The sequence below is a fragment of the Capsella rubella genome, unplaced genomic scaffold (genome assembly GCF_000375325.1).
Source record: "Capsella rubella cultivar Monte Gargano unplaced genomic scaffold, Caprub1_0 scaffold_3, whole genome shotgun sequence".
Taxonomy (NCBI): Eukaryota; Viridiplantae; Streptophyta; class Magnoliopsida; order Brassicales; family Brassicaceae; genus Capsella; species Capsella rubella.
The window spans coordinates 8913901-8930061 of NW_006238921.1; the positions used below are offsets into that span (position 1 = coordinate 8913901).

The 16161-nt window shown below is 36.9% G+C and overlaps 4 protein-coding genes across 5 annotated transcripts; 1 reads left to right on the top strand and 3 right to left on the bottom strand.

Annotated features, from left to right (window-relative positions):
• Positions 1-37: 37 nt before the first annotated feature.
• On the bottom strand, positions 38-665 carry LOC17892317 (glycine-rich protein 5). The gene has a single exon (XM_006299870.2). The coding sequence runs from the start codon at positions 605-607 to the stop codon at positions 188-190; it is 420 nt and encodes a 139-aa protein (XP_006299932.1). The 5' UTR covers positions 608-665; the 3' UTR covers positions 38-187.
• Positions 666-2502: 1837 nt separating this feature from the next.
• Positions 2503-3924, top strand: LOC17891645 (putative F-box protein At3g23960). Of its 2 annotated transcripts, XM_023786707.1 has the most exons (2): positions 2503-2673; positions 2755-3924. In XM_023786707.1, the coding sequence occupies exons 1-2, from the start codon at positions 2533-2535 to the stop codon at positions 3766-3768; spliced, it is 1155 nt and encodes a 384-aa protein (XP_023642475.1). In that variant the 5' UTR covers positions 2503-2532; the 3' UTR covers positions 3769-3924. The 2 variants fall into 2 exon arrangements, with proteins under 2 accessions (XP_023642475.1, XP_006299189.1); XM_006299127.2 differs by having other exon boundaries at positions 2503-3924.
• A 1360-nt stretch (positions 3925-5284) lies between these two features.
• Positions 5285-9516, bottom strand: LOC17891501 (receptor-like protein kinase 2). The gene is made up of 2 exons (XM_006299943.2): positions 6337-9516; positions 5285-6100 (listed from the first exon to the last, which is right to left on the bottom strand). The coding sequence occupies exons 1-2, from the start codon at positions 9233-9235 to the stop codon at positions 5553-5555; spliced, it is 3447 nt and encodes a 1148-aa protein (XP_006300005.1). The 5' UTR covers positions 9236-9516; the 3' UTR covers positions 5285-5552.
• Positions 9517-11914: 2398 nt separating this feature from the next.
• Positions 11915-14942, bottom strand: LOC17892213 (probable pectate lyase 9). Its single transcript, XM_006297581.2, has 7 exons — positions 14824-14942; positions 14561-14617; positions 14146-14229; positions 12964-13606; positions 12774-12877; positions 12549-12687; positions 11915-12464 (listed from the first exon to the last, which is right to left on the bottom strand). The coding sequence occupies exons 1-7, from the start codon at positions 14940-14942 to the stop codon at positions 12234-12236; spliced, it is 1377 nt and encodes a 458-aa protein (XP_006297643.1). The 3' UTR covers positions 11915-12233.
• Positions 14943-16161: the final 1219 nt, after the last annotated feature.

The window sequence follows — 16161 nt, forward strand, 5'->3', positions numbered from 1 at the left end:
AACAAAAACAAATATTATTAAAGAAATCACGAACCGGGAAACACAAACACAAACATTAAACTGATGATGAAAAAGACAACCAAAAAGAAAGAGACAAACACACAGATCGTAATTCAAACACAACGTTACTCCCTAAACATGTTGGAGCTACAACAGGAGTCATCAGGACCAATCATCTTAATCTGTCTTAAGGAGAACCACCGCTTGAGCTAGGAACACCACCACCACTAGCTCCACCACCGAGTCCACCAGGGAAACCCATTGCACCACCCAAACCACCAAAAGCACCACCCCCACCAAGAAGCGGCGGCGTCCCAGACGGGAGAGGCAATGACACGCCAGTGCCACCACCACTTCCACCACCTGGCATTCCAAAGAATCCGCCAACTCCGGCAGCACCGCCTATTCCTCCAGCGTACATGAAGTTCTTCTGGTCGTCAAGAGGGTCATCAACGGTAGCAGACTCAGATTTGGTAGGAGAAGTAGCTCCTCCATGGAGAGGCAGAGTCTGAGTTTGCTGCAGACTGCGAGCACTTGCGTGGACCAAAAGCAACATAGCTGCAGAGAGAAGCACGAGATTAGTAACTGATGAAAACCTCATCGCCATTTTTTTCTTTTTATCACCAACGAATGTTTAGAGATAACAAAAGAGACAGAAGTAGAGATCGATGTTCTGTTTTGTAATAAAATGCATGCATGCATGGATTATATAGAAGGAAAAAGACAGATTACAGTTGAGGATAATTAATTGTATTTAGCGACTTTAGATTAAAGATGTAGAAAGTGTTAATGTCTTTGTCCACGAAGGTCATTGGTCATCTTCTATGGGGAATATAATGGTTTATGTATAGGAAGCTTCGTAGGCTGTGTACTGGACTCTGATCGATTCACAAGATATAAAAGTAGACTGTATTTTTATTTTGTTGATATACGTTTATCACTCTAGTTAAAAGTTAAAACCAAATTCCAAAACAGTCTGTTTAAATAGCAGAGACTGAGCCAATTGAATTGAATTAAGAATTTAAGAGTGTTTTGATGAGAAGGATCTAATTAAAGCCAATTTGCCAATGCCATGTTCGTTTTAAGTTTTTAACATTACACAAGGCTCTAGTTTTTTGCTCTTGCTTTTGGTTAACATAACAAAGTCAAGAGCTTGTCACCACAAAACTTCCTGCAGAGGAACATAATAAGTGAATGACTGATAAACATAAAACAATTGTCTCTCTTATAAGAAAATGACAGTCGTGGGAATTGAAAATTTTGGTTGTACGAGTTGCATAAATTGAAATTGAGTAGGGTACAACCGTACAAATCGAAACATAATATTTTGGTTTTATTTTTACAAAAGAATAATGTCTGGTACGTATTTCTTGGCATTGTATAAATTACGTATATATAATGTTGTAATATTATGTTTGAAATAGTTAATCTTTGAAAAAAAGGATTAGAAAAATTTGTATAGGGCTGATTATGGTATAGAAAATCCAAAGAAATAAGCTGGATATACTTGTTGTCGTCATTAAGAGATGGCATTGGTGTCCTTCTTTTTTTTGGTCATATGGTTTAAATATTATTATTTTGATAGTGCGTTAATTGTATGTTTTTTTTTATGTATGAGCATGTCCCATAGTTTTTGGTCACATGGTTAAAATAATAATATTTTGAGTTTTTTAAAAATAATAAATAAACACATATTAAAATTTGGATTAATATAAATATATAACATTAACATTGAAAACAAAAAAAAAACATTGCCAAGTTACAAAGTTACAAAAATTTGAAAAAAGAAAAAACATACAATTAAAACATTAAAAATATAAAACATAAAACATAAAACATACAAAGATCAAAAATAAAAACAAACATTTTATTATCCATAATAATTTTAAAATTAATCTTTATTATGCGGAAAATGTCCAAAACTAGTCCAAATATGTTCAATCAAATCATATTTTAATTGTTAATGGGCTTGTTTATTCCGAAGTTTTGCTCGATGAGTAATCATACTGCCGATATTTGAACCCACATCGGCGGCACAACGGTATATGTTTGATCCACATTTTCTCCGTGTTGAAATTCATAAACGTTACAGAGATTGTATGTATGTCGTTCATATTCGACAATCATATTATGTAGTATTATGCATGTTCTCATAACATTTGCTATTTTGTATTTATTCCACAAAAGAGATGATTTTTTTCATTAAAAATTTTTGCCCTACAAAAAAAAATCACCCATGCTGATAAAAAAAAATCACCCAATCATAAAATGTCACATGGCACTAGAGACTTATATAATTTATTTCAATATAAGAACATCCTACACTTTTTAAGCGTTTATTATTTAAATTTAAATCATATAATATGTGGAACGCACATTGCATACGCTAATGCGCATTGTCTAAGGCCCAATGGGCTGTTTCACCGGCTAGAGCGAATCAATAAATAAGAAAAATTTCCATTTCTCTTCGCCTTTTTTATTTTTTTTATTTGGAAACCAATAATAAAAAGATCCCTAGGGTTTTACAGCACCATGAGATCATCACGGCGGCTGCAGAATAAGCGACCGAAGACCTCAATCAATGACGACGACGGCAGCGAGCCGATCCCAATGGATCTCCTTATCGAGATATTCCTCAAGTTGCCGGTGAAATCTATAACGACATGTCGTCACGTATGCAAGTACTGGGCCTACGTACTTGGCCATCCGGATTTCACAGAGTTGTTCTTGACCAAATCTTTTGCTCGTCCGCAGATCTTGTTAGCGTGCAGAGGAAAGAACGACAAGGATGGGTTCGTCTTCTTCTTCCCAAATCAGCCTCAAAACCCTGATCGCAACTCGTCTCCTATAAAAGCTTATCCTCTTACACATGTCCCCGGAGCATGTGACGTCAGTCGTCCTGTCCACGGCATGGTCTTGCTTAGAGGCAAGGGAGTCTTAAAGGGAAGTAAAACACGAGTGGATGTGTCCGTTATATATAACCCTAGCACAGGAGATTTTCTAACGTTACCTAAGACCAAGACGACAAAGAAGACAAGGAATATGTCTTTTATGTGGCAGAGCTATTTAGGGTATGATCCGATTACGAAACAATACAAGGTCTTGTCCATGGCATATAAGAAACGTGTTTATACATATGAGCAGAAACTTGAGGAATGTGTGGAGTCTCAAGTTCTAACACTAGGAACCGGAAAGCTATCATGGCATGTTGTCGAATGTTGCATAACCCAATTTCCCCCAAAAGCTCATAGTGAGATATGCATCAATGGTGTTTTGTTTTATCGAGCTGAGGTTAAAGACTCTTCCGGGGTTACCATGAGAGTTGTTTCTTTCGATTTTAGGTCTGAGGAATTCAATGTTATGAAGTTCACGGAAAGTTTTACTCTGGCTGATTCAACAGCCTTGGTCAACTATAATGGGAAATTAGGTGTGTTGATAACAGACGACTATGGGCCGCATGGGCGTTTTTTTACGAATAGAAGTACAAATTTTGAGTTGTGGGTTCTTAAAGACGTCGTGAAACATGAATGGTCGAAGCATATATATGTACTGCCTCCTTTGTGGAAGGATGCAGTTAATGGTGAGTACTTATGTTTTGCTGGAATTATAGGTACAGACGAAATTGTGTTGTTGTCTCCCAGTATGCCTTACGTTGTCTACTACAATATCAAGAGAAAGACGATCATAAAAGTTAAAATCCAAGGAATTGTAACAGAGTTTCACATCTTTCTAAACCACATAGAGAACGTGAAGCTTATTCGAGCATAGCTAGTTCCGCTCATTGACTCTTCTTAAGTTTTCATCATAATTAAGGACTTGGATTTAACTTAGTCATCGCGCCATTGTGTTTTTTGCACGATGGATTGTTTTTGTTTGGTTTTATGTGTCCGAAAATATAATATATATCCCTTGAAGGTTTTCTAATTCCAGGAAAGGCAAACAAACACATGTTCAGAAAACAGAACCAAACTTCTTTTTCAGGGTTTGGAAAGCATTCATTGACATACATTTTGCTGTATTTTAATATAATGTAGAAGTCAACCTCAATTTAGAGAATGATTAGGCTTAAAAGGATGCCATTGACTAAAGTTCTGTGTTCTATCTCACTTTAGTTGCGACTTCTATTGTTGCCAAAGAAATCATATACCACAATACATTAAACAAATCACGACCAAGGAAACACAACACTCAAACATTAAACCCAACTGATGATAAAATAAGACAGCCAAAAGAAGAGGCGAAACACAGAAACGACATCAAAGATCCTAATTCAAACACAACGGACCGTTACTTCCTAAACATGTTGGAGCTAGCTACATCAGGACCAATCGATCATCCTAGTCTGTCTTAAGGAGAACTACCGCTTGAGCTCGGAACACCACCACCGAGTCCACCAGGGAAACCCATTGCACCACCCAAACCACCAAACGCACCAGTCCCACCAAGAAGCGGCGTCCCAGACGGGAGTGGCAATGTCATTCCACCAAGAATCACGAGTTTGGTTAACGGTGATTGATAAGATCTTGAACCTCAACGCCATTACAAACGATTGTTTAGAGATTACAAAACGAGATAAAAGTTGAGATGTTCTGTATTAATTTGACTGCATGCATGCATGGAATGTAATGTAGAAAGAAAGAGACAGATTAATTACAGTTGAAGACAATGAATTGGGAGTTAGACTTAAATGAAAGATGAAGAAAGTGTTAATGTCATTGGTCATGACAGTCCTCTTTTATGGTTTATGTACATAGGGAGCTTTTGTAGGTCATGACTTTGGTCGATTCACAAGGAAGAGTAAACTGAGTCAATGATGGCTTTATTCGCTATTTCCTTTCTGAAGTCTACTACTTTACTAGCGACAAAAGTAAAACAGAATTGTTAATTTGTTGATACGTTGAAAGTGGAAACAATTTGACTTTAAGGTTTGTCACTCTAATTAAAGTTAAGAGCCAATTTCCAAAATGCTCTGTTTAAAGAGCAGAGACTGAGCCAATTGAAATGAAAGAGTGTTTTCAGAAGTCAATATCCAATCGTCAATGCGTGCCACATATTCGATTAAACGTTACACAAATAAGTTTTTGCTTCAACTTTGTTGACTTTTTTTTATCTTTATCATCACTTCCAAATTTCAAATCCATCTTCTTCCAAGACAAATGGTGGTTGTGCTCAAGACAAGATCCGAACATGCATTGACAGATTTTCCCATGTTTCACGTACACCTAATATAGTTTTATGCATTAATATTAATATGTTTTTAGAAGGTAATATGTTTATATATGAGTGAAAACTACAAACAAGAATTATTATTCGATCTGAATTCACACTTGGGAAAGAAAACAACATAAAGTATTGATCTCAAAAAGGTGTAATTTCATGCATCACAACCCTTTGCTAATCACAAATTCTATATCATTACTGTCTTGCCTTCTCTCATGCTATTCTTCTTCTTTTTTTACACCACATACCTAATGGTTTAAATAGATAATTTAATAGGAAAAGAAAAAACAACACACAAAAGAAGCTTTCCTCTCAAGTAACCTTCAAGAGCCCTAGCTAGATCCCTCTATGGAAGAAGAAGAAGAGTAAAGCAGAGACGAAGCAGAGAAACTCGTGTTATTACTCTTTACTAATCTTTCTTCTCGTCTCATCTCTTTAGAAGACGAAGCTGCGGCGGCGGTCGCTGTCGTCTTCATCTCATTCTTACGACCTTCCTCATGCATTGATGTTGTTGTTGTTGGCGGAGGAGATTTCTTAAGCAGCAAGTCAACTTTCGCGTATTCTTCACGTTCTTGCTTGATCTCCTTGAGCATAGCCGCAACGTCTTTCATGGTTGGTCTCTCGTCTGGAGAAGCATTTACACACAGAAGAGCTGTGCCCAAAACTTGCATCATCTCATCAGCTTCAGCCTCGGTTCTTGATCTCAATGTCGAATCAAGAACTTCGAGACTACCTCTGTTTTGCCTCACCCAATCCACTAAGTGAAGCCCTTCTGGTACCGTCGGGTCTATAGGTTGTTTCCCAGTCAACACTTCAAGAACCACCACACCGTAGCTATAAACATCACTCTTCTCTGTAATCTTCATGCTGTAACCATACTCTGCAAAAAAAACAGAGAACCAATTAGTCCAGTTTAAGATAAAAACAGAACAACTAAACTTTAGGGTTCTGTGAGACTTCCAAGTTCCTAACTAAAAAATGTCTGTAATGTATAATAAAAATGCATATAGAAACCAAAACGTAAGAAAAAATCTAACTAAAAGGAAACTATACTTAAAGCAAATATTGCAATAGCCCTAAACAAACACCATTGGTTGCTTTTACTTAGAAACATACCTGGAGCAATGTAACCATAAGATCCAGCGACAGTATTAGAACACCGACCAATGTCACCTTCATCAACAAGCTTGGCTAAACCAAAATCCGCAATGTAAGGCTCAAAATCTAGACCGATCAAGATGTTGTTGGCTTTGATATCGCGGTGAACAATTGGTGGGAGGCAATCATGGTGTAAATAAGCTAAACCTTGAGCTGCACCAAGCAAGATTCTGTATCTAAGATCCCAATCAAGCGAAGATCCTCGTCTCTCGTGAAGCAAACTCCCTAAGCTCCCATTTGGCATGTAATCGTACATCAAAAGCCTCGTGTTTCGGTTCCAACAACATCCGAGAAACCGGACTATGTTCTTGTGTCTAATAGTCCCAAGCGTCTTAACTTCAGCTGAAAACGAATCCCTAACGTTTTTGGTCTTCTCATCATGACCACCGTTAACCATCGCTGGCCAAAGCTTCTTAACGGCTATAACCTCGCCGTTGTCCACGTCAGCTCGGTAGACTACCCCGGAACATCCTTTACCAATCACATTTGGTTCAACTAAACATCTTATAATCTGATCTACCGAGAAATTAAGCTTCTGAAACGGTGTGAACTGCCATTTATATGTTTCTCCTAGCTCTGAGTCTCTTTCGTTATCGATATTCCTCCTCGCACGGATAACAGCAACAGCGCCAAGAATCATCAACAAAACCGTCAAGGTGATCAAAAGAGCGAGTGCTAACCTGAGCTTTCTTGTACGAGAAGAATCACCATCATCTCCAAGTCCATTGGCGTCTCCGTAGGTGAGAAAACAAGAATCTTGAGTTAAAGAAGAACAGAGTTTCTTGTTTCCTTCAAGATCTTGGGGAGACAATTGTCTGAAGAGCTTGTTGTCTGGGAGATAACCAGAGAAGCTATTGTAAGAGATGTTAAGAGAGACGAGATTCTCTATATTGGCCAGTGGAGCAAGATCCCCTTCAAGCATGTTGTGGGAGATATCAAGAATTGAGAGCTTGTTGAGAGACGAAATCTTTGAAGGAATCTTCCCAGTGAGTCTGTTGCTACTCAGGTTTAACGCGATTTCAAGATTCTCGATATCTCCAAGCTCTGGAGGAATCTCACCAGAGAGCTCGTTGCTTCCAAGATCAAGAAGCTGAAGCCCTGAACACATGCCTAAAGAAGTAGGTATCGATCCAGAGAACAAATTCTTGCTCAAGATTAATTTGTTCAGTGACACAAGCCGTCCCAAACTCGCTGGAATCTTGCCTGAAAACTGGTTAGCCGAAACATCAAGAACCTGTAAACCGGAGAGAGAAGAAACAGGGTTAGGCAAAGACCCTTCAAGAGAGTTATTGCTGAGATCAATCATCTGCAACTCTGAGCAGCTTCCAATCTCATCAGGGACCTTCCCATGTAGCCTATTACTCGAAAAATCAAGAAAGTTTAGCTTTTTAAGTGATCCAATACCCGAAGGGATCTCTCCTGTGATCCTGTTGTAACCTAGCCTCAATCTCACTAGAGAGCTGCAGTTACCAATCTCTTGAGGTATAAAGCCAGAGAGTGAGTTTGAGATCAAGAGAAGCTTTGTGAGGTTCCTTAGCATAAACAAACCGGAAGGGATGGTTCCGGTAAGTGAATTACGCGACAAATCCAATGCTTGGAGATCAGTACAATCTGCTAAACCAGGAGGGATGCTTCCTTCTAGCTGATTAGACCAGGCAAAGAACAGAGTAAGCTTTGTGAGTGTTCCAAGCTCGGACGGTATCAAACCAGAAATCTGATTCTTATCAACTTGTAACTGGACAAGACTCGAACAGTTCGAGATTGTAGTTGGAATGGAGCCAGAGAACTTGTTGTCGCTAATCATAAACTCTTCAAGAAAAGACAAACCACCAATGGAGCTTGGAATCGAACCAGAGAGGAGATTTAGAGACAAATCAATCATTCTGAGATTGCTGCAGTTTCCTATTTCTTCAGGGATGCCACCAACGAGACTGTTCTGCCATAGAAACAGCTGTTCTAGTTTCGTTAGCTTTCCTATTTCTTGAGGGATTGAACCAGACAAGCTATTCTCGTACAAGAAGAGATCAACAAGCTCAGAGCAGTTCCCTAAATCTGAAGGAATCTCTCCACTTATCATTGTTGTGTAAATCGAGAGTGTTTGTAGCTTCGTGAGCTTACCTAAGGAAGAAGGCAAGATTCCTGAGACGCTCGTCTCGGCTAAACCAAGAACTGTTAGATTGGAACAATCTCCTATCTCCGGTGGGATTTGGCCGGAGATTTCTTTGTTACCTCCGATTCTTATCACCTCTAGACCAGAGAGGTTCCCTAGCTCCTGCGGGATAGTTCCGGTGAGAAGATTGTCGAAGAGAAGTAGGCTCTTGAGCTTCAAACACTTGCTGATGTCCGGTGGGATTTTCCCAGTGAGTTGATTAGAGTTGAGGATTAGGGTTTCTAGGTTACGAAGCTTGCTTAAACTCCAAGGAATGTCACCAACTAAACCGTTAGAGCTAAGGTCAAGAACCGTGAGACTTAGGCAATCGCCGAGACTCTCAGGCAAAGTTCCGGTGAGATTAGCGCCAGAGATAGTGAGTTTCTGGAGAGAACGAAACGCCGGGAGATTCTTAGGCAAAGAGAGCTGAAGAGGGACAGACTCAATGACGATGTCGGTGACGAAACCTTGAGGAGAGCATGTAATAAAAGTCCAGTTGCTGCAAGGAGTATTGTCTATGGAGTTCCAGTTGAAGAGAGAAAGAGAAGAAGGTGGTGTAGGAGAAGAAGAAGAAGAGTGAAGCCATGAGTAGAGGATAGAAGCTTCCGGGTTTTGCTCTGCATCAGAGAGAGAGAAGCAAAAGATGAAGAAAAAGAAGAGAAGTGAAGAAGAAGAAGAAGAGAAGAAGATTAAGGAATGAAGAGACATTTGCCTCAAAATCCGAAAAGGAAGTTTTTAAAATCTCGGGTTTAGACCCATTTAGGGTTCGGTGCCCTTCGTCGTCTCTCTCTCTCTATCTCTGTGCTCACTCTCTCTCGAAATCTGTTTCTTGCTTGAATTAAACTCAAGCTTAGGAAGAAGAGAGCATAGAGTGGGTTTATGTTCTTCTAATACTTACTTGTATTTGTGGTTTTATCAAATCCTTTAGGGAGAGAGAGAGAGAGAAAGAGAAGGAGAGAAAGAGTACAAAGGAAAATAGGGAAACACAATGCATTGAGATCAACAAAACTGCACCACCCCCCACCTCCTCGCCACCTCACCCTATTATGCCATATCTCTTCTTTACTAGTTGTATTTTTATACTACTATTTTTGTATGTTGTTTTCTAATATTGTTATACGAATAACATAAAGTATTCATTTTCTAATTTTTATTATACATATACATTGCGTGGAGAGTAGAAAGAAACATCTAACTCAACAAAATAGTCTTAGCTAAGATGTTTAAAAATATCAATAACTTGATAGATTTTGTTAGAAAGAATTGACAACCAAAAATTTCCATTGGGTTGTAATTTCTTTTATTAAGACACAAACTAATTTGGCGTTGTGTTTAATGTAACTTAGTTTAGGCAAATTCGTATAGCTGACAAGTACATCGTTTTAATACAAGTATAAAGAGTACAAAAGTTTAGTTGCATCACTTGAGGAAGTTGAAGTAAAACTAAAACAAGCCAAATAAAGAATCTCTTTTACTAGTCTTTTTTGTTTATACAAAATTTACTAGCATCGAGGTTTCCAACAGTTTAACATTCTTACAGTTTTGTGTTACTGAACCCATTAGCCCTCTATTTATGGGGTATAATCATTTTTTAATCTATTTTACTGTCTAAGTTAAGATATTTTTTTTTGTTTCTAACAAAACTATTTTGTATTGATATTTTGATCCAAATTGCGTTTGCTCAAACCCCAAGCAAGTGGTTGGATCGGTAATTCATTTTTAATTCCTCTGTTTTTTACTTGAGTATATTTTATTTGACATTACTCCATTTTTGTTTTTTTGTTTTGTTTTAGCAGAAGGGACTAACTCAATTCAAAATTTAGTTTATGTAGATTAAATAAAGAGAATCCTTTGAAATAAGATGACTAGATTTGAACCCTTTGCTAGATCCAAGGAATTTGTTTTTTTTTTTCTTTTCATTTCCTAAAGATTCATCGGTTATTTATCTAGGTGAATTTGAAGCTACGTATACAGATACAAATGAAAACATTAAAATAATCTCGTGTTAATTGTGTTTTCTCCGTGTTTCAGTCACCTCATTTTGGTTTCTATTCATATTTTAAGATCTAGCTTGACTTGTTTGTCAAATTTTCAATTTCTATAATCTATGTATAAACCAATTGACCAAAAAGTATGCAAAAAGGAAAGATGATATAAAACTTACTATATGATCATAATACTATATATAAAAATGCTCTATTTAGTTACTATATAGTATAAAAGTCATTATTAAGAGTCAGAGATAGGTTAAGCAAATTCTAAGCATTTAGTAATGGTAATTAAGACTTGTGGATTAATAAAGAAAGAAGAAAAGGATGGGTGGGTTTAGGTTTAGGTGTATATAGAGTTATAGACTATAGAGTATAGAGGACAAAACAACAATCCCTGATTTTGAGGATGCCTCACGTGACCACACCAAGCCTCACTCATTCTCACCTACCCTAATTCTCCACTCTAATTATTCTACTTTTATTAATCTCTTTTTGTAACTCCCTTTAATTTACTTTAATCACTTATACTATTTTCTACTCTTTGTATTACCAACGACTAGTTCATCTCTCGATGCTAATAGATCATCATAGTTCAAGGTAACTAAGTAAGTGTGTATGCAAAGTGTGAACTATGATGATCTTTTAGCAGCATCGAGAGATAGAAATGTTTGGGTTACCATCACATGAAGGACATTGAAATGTTTTCTCTATTATGATATACTTTTGAAAAGAGTAAATAAAGTAAGCAAAGTGTATAAAATAACTAGCGCACTATGAGCTATTATTACAAGTAAACAAAGACAATAAAGGAGAGAAAGAAAGAGACCATGAGAGTCTTAAACGGCGCAGTTTTAGAAAATAAAGAAATAGTAGAAGTGTTGTTGTTGCCTTGTTTCAAGGGTCTTTGCCTCGAGAGTCTCTCCCATTTGTGGGAATCTCTCCATGTTTTTGTTTATTTTCCCAAAATGTTCTTTTCTTTTTTAACATTACCACTTTTACTTACTTACTCCCTCAGTTTAAAAAATCATGTTATACTTAACTTTATGTTTAAGATTATATGATTGTTTCTAGTATTTTGAAAAACAAACGACACGTACTACTTAAACTTTTGAAGGAATCAATCTAACTTTGGATTCATATGCGTTTTGAGGGGAGCTAAGATATTCTCATGGACACTACTTAAACGAACAAAACCAAGTCTACCAAAAAAAAGAACGAACAAAACCAAATAGGCTCCTGATGGGCCTATCTCAACCGGGCTACGTCCACTAGTTTACCAAGTAATCTCATGCCTCATTCAAATCAATACTTGGCAGAACCAATGTGAATAAACAAACACATGGAACATAAAGGAAGAACAAAACAAAGCATCTACTATTTTTAGCTGCAAACATCATAAGCAATCCACTGTCTTAATTTCATATCAGAAGTTTTGTATACTACAAATCACTGGCTAAAAGGGGAGATCGATTAATAAGAATTAAGAAGACTTCATAAACCCCAAAGCTAAAAGGAAGAAACACAGAGTAGAGAATGGATCAACACTTCATGCACTTACTCCTATCGTCAAGTGGAGGTTGACCAAAATCTCTACCATTCAGAAGAAGAACAAAAAAAAGCTTTGCACACTTGCTAATACGTGTGAAAGGGGTTAGGTTTTTTTTTTATATACTTAAAACTACTAATTAATGGTTTAATTTGAGAGAGTGATGTTACTAGCTAGTATAGCAAGGCTTGCCTCTGCGGCAACCAAGTGGACCTGCATTAGCAGTGACTGAGTGCACCATTGAGGCTGGTTTAGCCGGTAAGCTTAAGTCATGTGCATAGTTTGCTGATGCTCCTTTCCCTGATGATGTGAAAAACGCTCCATTCACTAGAAGGTCATTTTCTGATCTCCAGTTCCATTTCTTCCACTCATTTTCTTCTGTGTCTACTCTTTTTGTCACCTGTCCAGTTTCCATCATTTGGAATCAAAGATCCATTTAATTTCTCTGTTTATAAGCAAGCGAAAACATTCGAAAGAATCGAACCTCCTTGGCGTAGCGGTTTTTAGGAGCAGCATATCTATTGCCTTGACTGTTTATAGTTGGGTTTGCACTTCCTCCAATAGCATACATTTCCCAGTGTGTGTAATCGTTGTTAACCACATGGAAATAACCATGCCTGCACCTGGATTGATATACTCAAAGTCTTGTTTAACTTCTATTGCAAGTAATAAACCTAATTAAAACACGATGTGACATTGTAGATCTTACCTTGGCATTCTCTGTTTAAGCCCTTCTCCAAAATGGTTGTACGCAATGGTCACTTGCATCAGCTTGTCTTTTTTGTACCAATCAGCGTGGCCTAGCAACATCACCTGCTCCCAACAATGTCATGATCAAGAAAAAACAGAGTTTTATAAAAAAATAAAAGTAGAAGGGTTTCTTGAGCTTTTGGACTGACCTCATTGTGGTGAGTAAAATGGTTATTAGAAATGGTAATGGCAGTTGAACCCATGACAACATCAACAAGACCATCAGCACAATTAGAAAGAGAATTGTGGTCTATCCAGATATGACTTGAACCAAATACATTAACACCATCACCATCAGCCATTCCCCTAAACCCGTCGTAACTTGGTGAGCTTCTAACACTTGTGTTACCAGTTGCCTTGCAATCATGAATGTGCAAGCCATGAATGATAACGTTGGTTATACCCTGGATTGTTATACAAGCACCATCAGCGATGTGGACATTGGCACCACGAGCATCAATGGTCTTAAAACTATTCATCATCAGCTCTTCTTTCAACCTTATCACCATGTCTCTTTTAAAGGTGATCCACAATGGCTCACCTTGGATCACAGCATAACGTAAAGTTCCTTTCTTTGGATTCTCAACGTCCTCATCACTCGGGTCAGTAACCATATAGTAATGCCCATCACGACCACCAATAGCTTTACTTCCAAAACCCATCCCACATGCAGCTAGGTGTTTACGGTTCTTGTACCACTTAGGGTCACAACGCCAACAATCATCTATTAGATTGCCATTTCCACAAGAAAAGAAACCAAGCTTCCTCCTTGCAGTGATGTTCTGTTCACTCCTGCGATTCAATACAATGAATGTGGAATCAACAACTAGTTTTTGTTCAAAGCCATTTTGTTCCTACCTAACATAGTAACCATCTTTTTAATTATTTATTTATTTAAAGACAACAAAGTAGTTAATGTGTTTAGATCCATAATAACTACAATAAACGTGAGTGTTAAAAGCTACTTATTAGATGATAGAAATCAAAAGTCTCCACCATAACACATTAACAACGAAACAAATAAGTGATAGCAACTCAATACCCAAAAAGTGTATATATTTTCTCATGAAAGAAATTAATGAATGAGCAATTTTTTTTCTTTCTCTTGGTTTCTTCTGAATGTCTCAATCATGCACTAATCCACTTAATTGAAATTTTATCTTCAGTCAAAATTTTACTGAGATTGTAAAGTATATGTTTCCCTTAATCATAAAGATTTTACGAACTGCAGAAGAAATTTTTCTAACTACTAATTTAGTGAAAAAAACATTCTCTAAAGATATTGAAATAAATGCATTCACATTCACATAAGCATATAGAAAGAAACTCACATCTGAATAAGTGCAGCGACCTCATGTGCAACTTTGTCTGGATCAGGAACTGCGTGTTCATTCAACTCTACTTCACCTTCAAGCCTGATCAATTACACAAACCAACCACAAATTAATTTACCAAACACAACAACAACCACAACAAAGAAACAAAAGTAATTAAATATGTAATTCATTTTCACACGCAAGTACGTAAAATAAAAATAAATAAAAAACCACATTTACTAACTTACATAACCTTTTCGTCGTTAGGAAAAACAATTTAGATCATATTAACAAAAAGTGAAGAGTAAGGAACAGAGCAGAGCTCAACCGTTGGATCATTTATCTCCTAGCTAAAGTTTGTTAATCTAACGGTTAAAATGCATCTGACGTATGGAATCAACGAGATAAGGATGGTGTTGTTCTTTGTTACCTAGTCTCCATTGTTGAACTGTTAAAGCTCTGTGATAACTCCTCTGTTTTCACCTTCCTAGAGAAAGGTTTCCAAGACAAAAGAGTGCTTTAGTACAGAAGGATCCATAGTTAACAGTCCATACAAGAACCAGAATAATTGGCATAAGATTAAAGAAAAAGCACAAGAATGCTATAAACAGAGGAAACATTGAAAATTTTGTAGCTAAAATGTGAATTGGAGCACAAGAAACAGACACGAGTTAGAGTCATAGAGAGAGAGACCTGGAGCGAGAGTAGATTTCGTTGTTCCAGAGGTTCGTTGATGTGAGAAAGCAGACAACGAAGATCAAGATCAAGACCAGACAACAAGCACTGATCAGTTTCGGAGAAGACGACGCCATTGTGAGTGAAAATAAGTGATTAGTGAGTGAAAGAGTTGCACAAGCTCCAACAAAACCGTCACTCGTTTTATATATAAACGGTGGAAACGAACGTTAACGTCGTCGTTAACTTGACGCCGCTACTAAACGGAGGAAACTCTTAACTCTGGTTTAGTAGATTACTAAACCATTTGTTACCGGTTAAGTTCATAATTATTCCACTATGTATTTTCTTAAGATAGTGAAGCTTCATTGGATTTTAGTCGATTTTTTTTTTCAATTGTTATGATATTTAAAACCAGATTAAATCATGATATATAAAACTAATTAAGTAAATATATGCCGGATTATAGGGTTTTCTCTACTCACAAGCATTTGATAATCCTCCATTCCAGCCCTAATTTGATGTATTATATATTCTTTCTTTTTTATTACATGAAACCATTTTTTTTTAATACTTCGGAACTCTGTCGTCTATTGGATTATTGAAAATCTTCATCCACAAAGTCAAATTATAAGAAAAAAACTTCATAGATGATTTTCAAAATCTCACGTTGGATACTTCATTCAACAAAAGAAAAGGAAAAAAACATTGATGTAGTGATCACGATAATGCTAAATTCATACAAAAGTTTAAGGCTATATATCTTTAACCGTCCATGAGTAGAGAGGTCACCTTGACTTTTTGATGGTATCATTTATATAGTATACCTATAGGGTTGGTAAATATTTCTTATTGAGTTGTCGAATATGCAAAGATGAATGTCTACTAGTAATAAAGATGTTTAAGCTGCTCACTACAACCAACTAGATAGAAGAAATACATTTTGCGTTTTCCATTATTAGACATTGCATGTATACAAAAATTTTTGATGGAGTAAGTAAGCAAGCAAGCATTAAGGAAAAGTCACGCTAGGAACCTAAAACCAGGAAATTTATAAGACGCGTTTCTAAATAAGTTTTATGCTATTTTGGTTGCATTATATCAACCGAAAGCTTTCACACATGGCTTAATTTAAGAGGCTTTTTTTAACTGGCTTGTGATGGTTTGTTGTTACGGTACAAGGTAAAAAACATGCATGTTATAAAATTCATATATCAAAATGTAGTAGAGAACAATGACAATGGTAAGAAAAAAAAGAGAGTAAACATGTTAGATAAGGTCGGTTGGATCAGTAGTACTGATTCTGTTCTATCAAGAATAGAGATCAAGAACAAGTGGTACGTAGTAGATTTACAG

Bases quoted from the DNA above. Each gene is read 5' to 3' on its own strand.
- LOC17892317 (XM_006299870.2), bottom strand. From the start codon at position 607: ATGGCGATGAGGTTTTCATCAGTTACTAATCTCGTGCTTCTCTCTGCA.
- LOC17891645 (XM_006299127.2), top strand. From the start codon at position 2,533: ATGAGATCATCACGGCGGCTGCAGAATAAGCGACCGAAGACCTCAATC.
- LOC17891501 (XM_006299943.2), bottom strand. From the start codon at position 9,235: ATGTCTCTTCATTCCTTAATCTTCTTCTCTTCTTCTTCTTCTTCACTT. The intron at 6,101-6,336 runs GTATGTTTCTAA...TTTTTTTTGCAG, and splicing joins TTATGGTTACATTGCTCCAG to AGTATGGTTACAGCATGAAG.
- LOC17892213 (XM_006297581.2), bottom strand. From the start codon at position 14,942: ATGGCGTCGTCTTCTCCGAAACTGATCAGTGCTTGTTGTCTGGTCTTG. The intron at 14,230-14,560 runs GTAACAAAGAAC...GTAATTGATCAG, and splicing joins AGTTCAACAATGGAGACTAG to GCTTGAAGGTGAAGTAGAGT. The intron at 12,465-12,548 runs GTTCGATTCTTT...GAAACTGGACAG, and splicing joins AAAACCGCTACGCCAAGGAG to GTGACAAAAAGAGTAGACAC.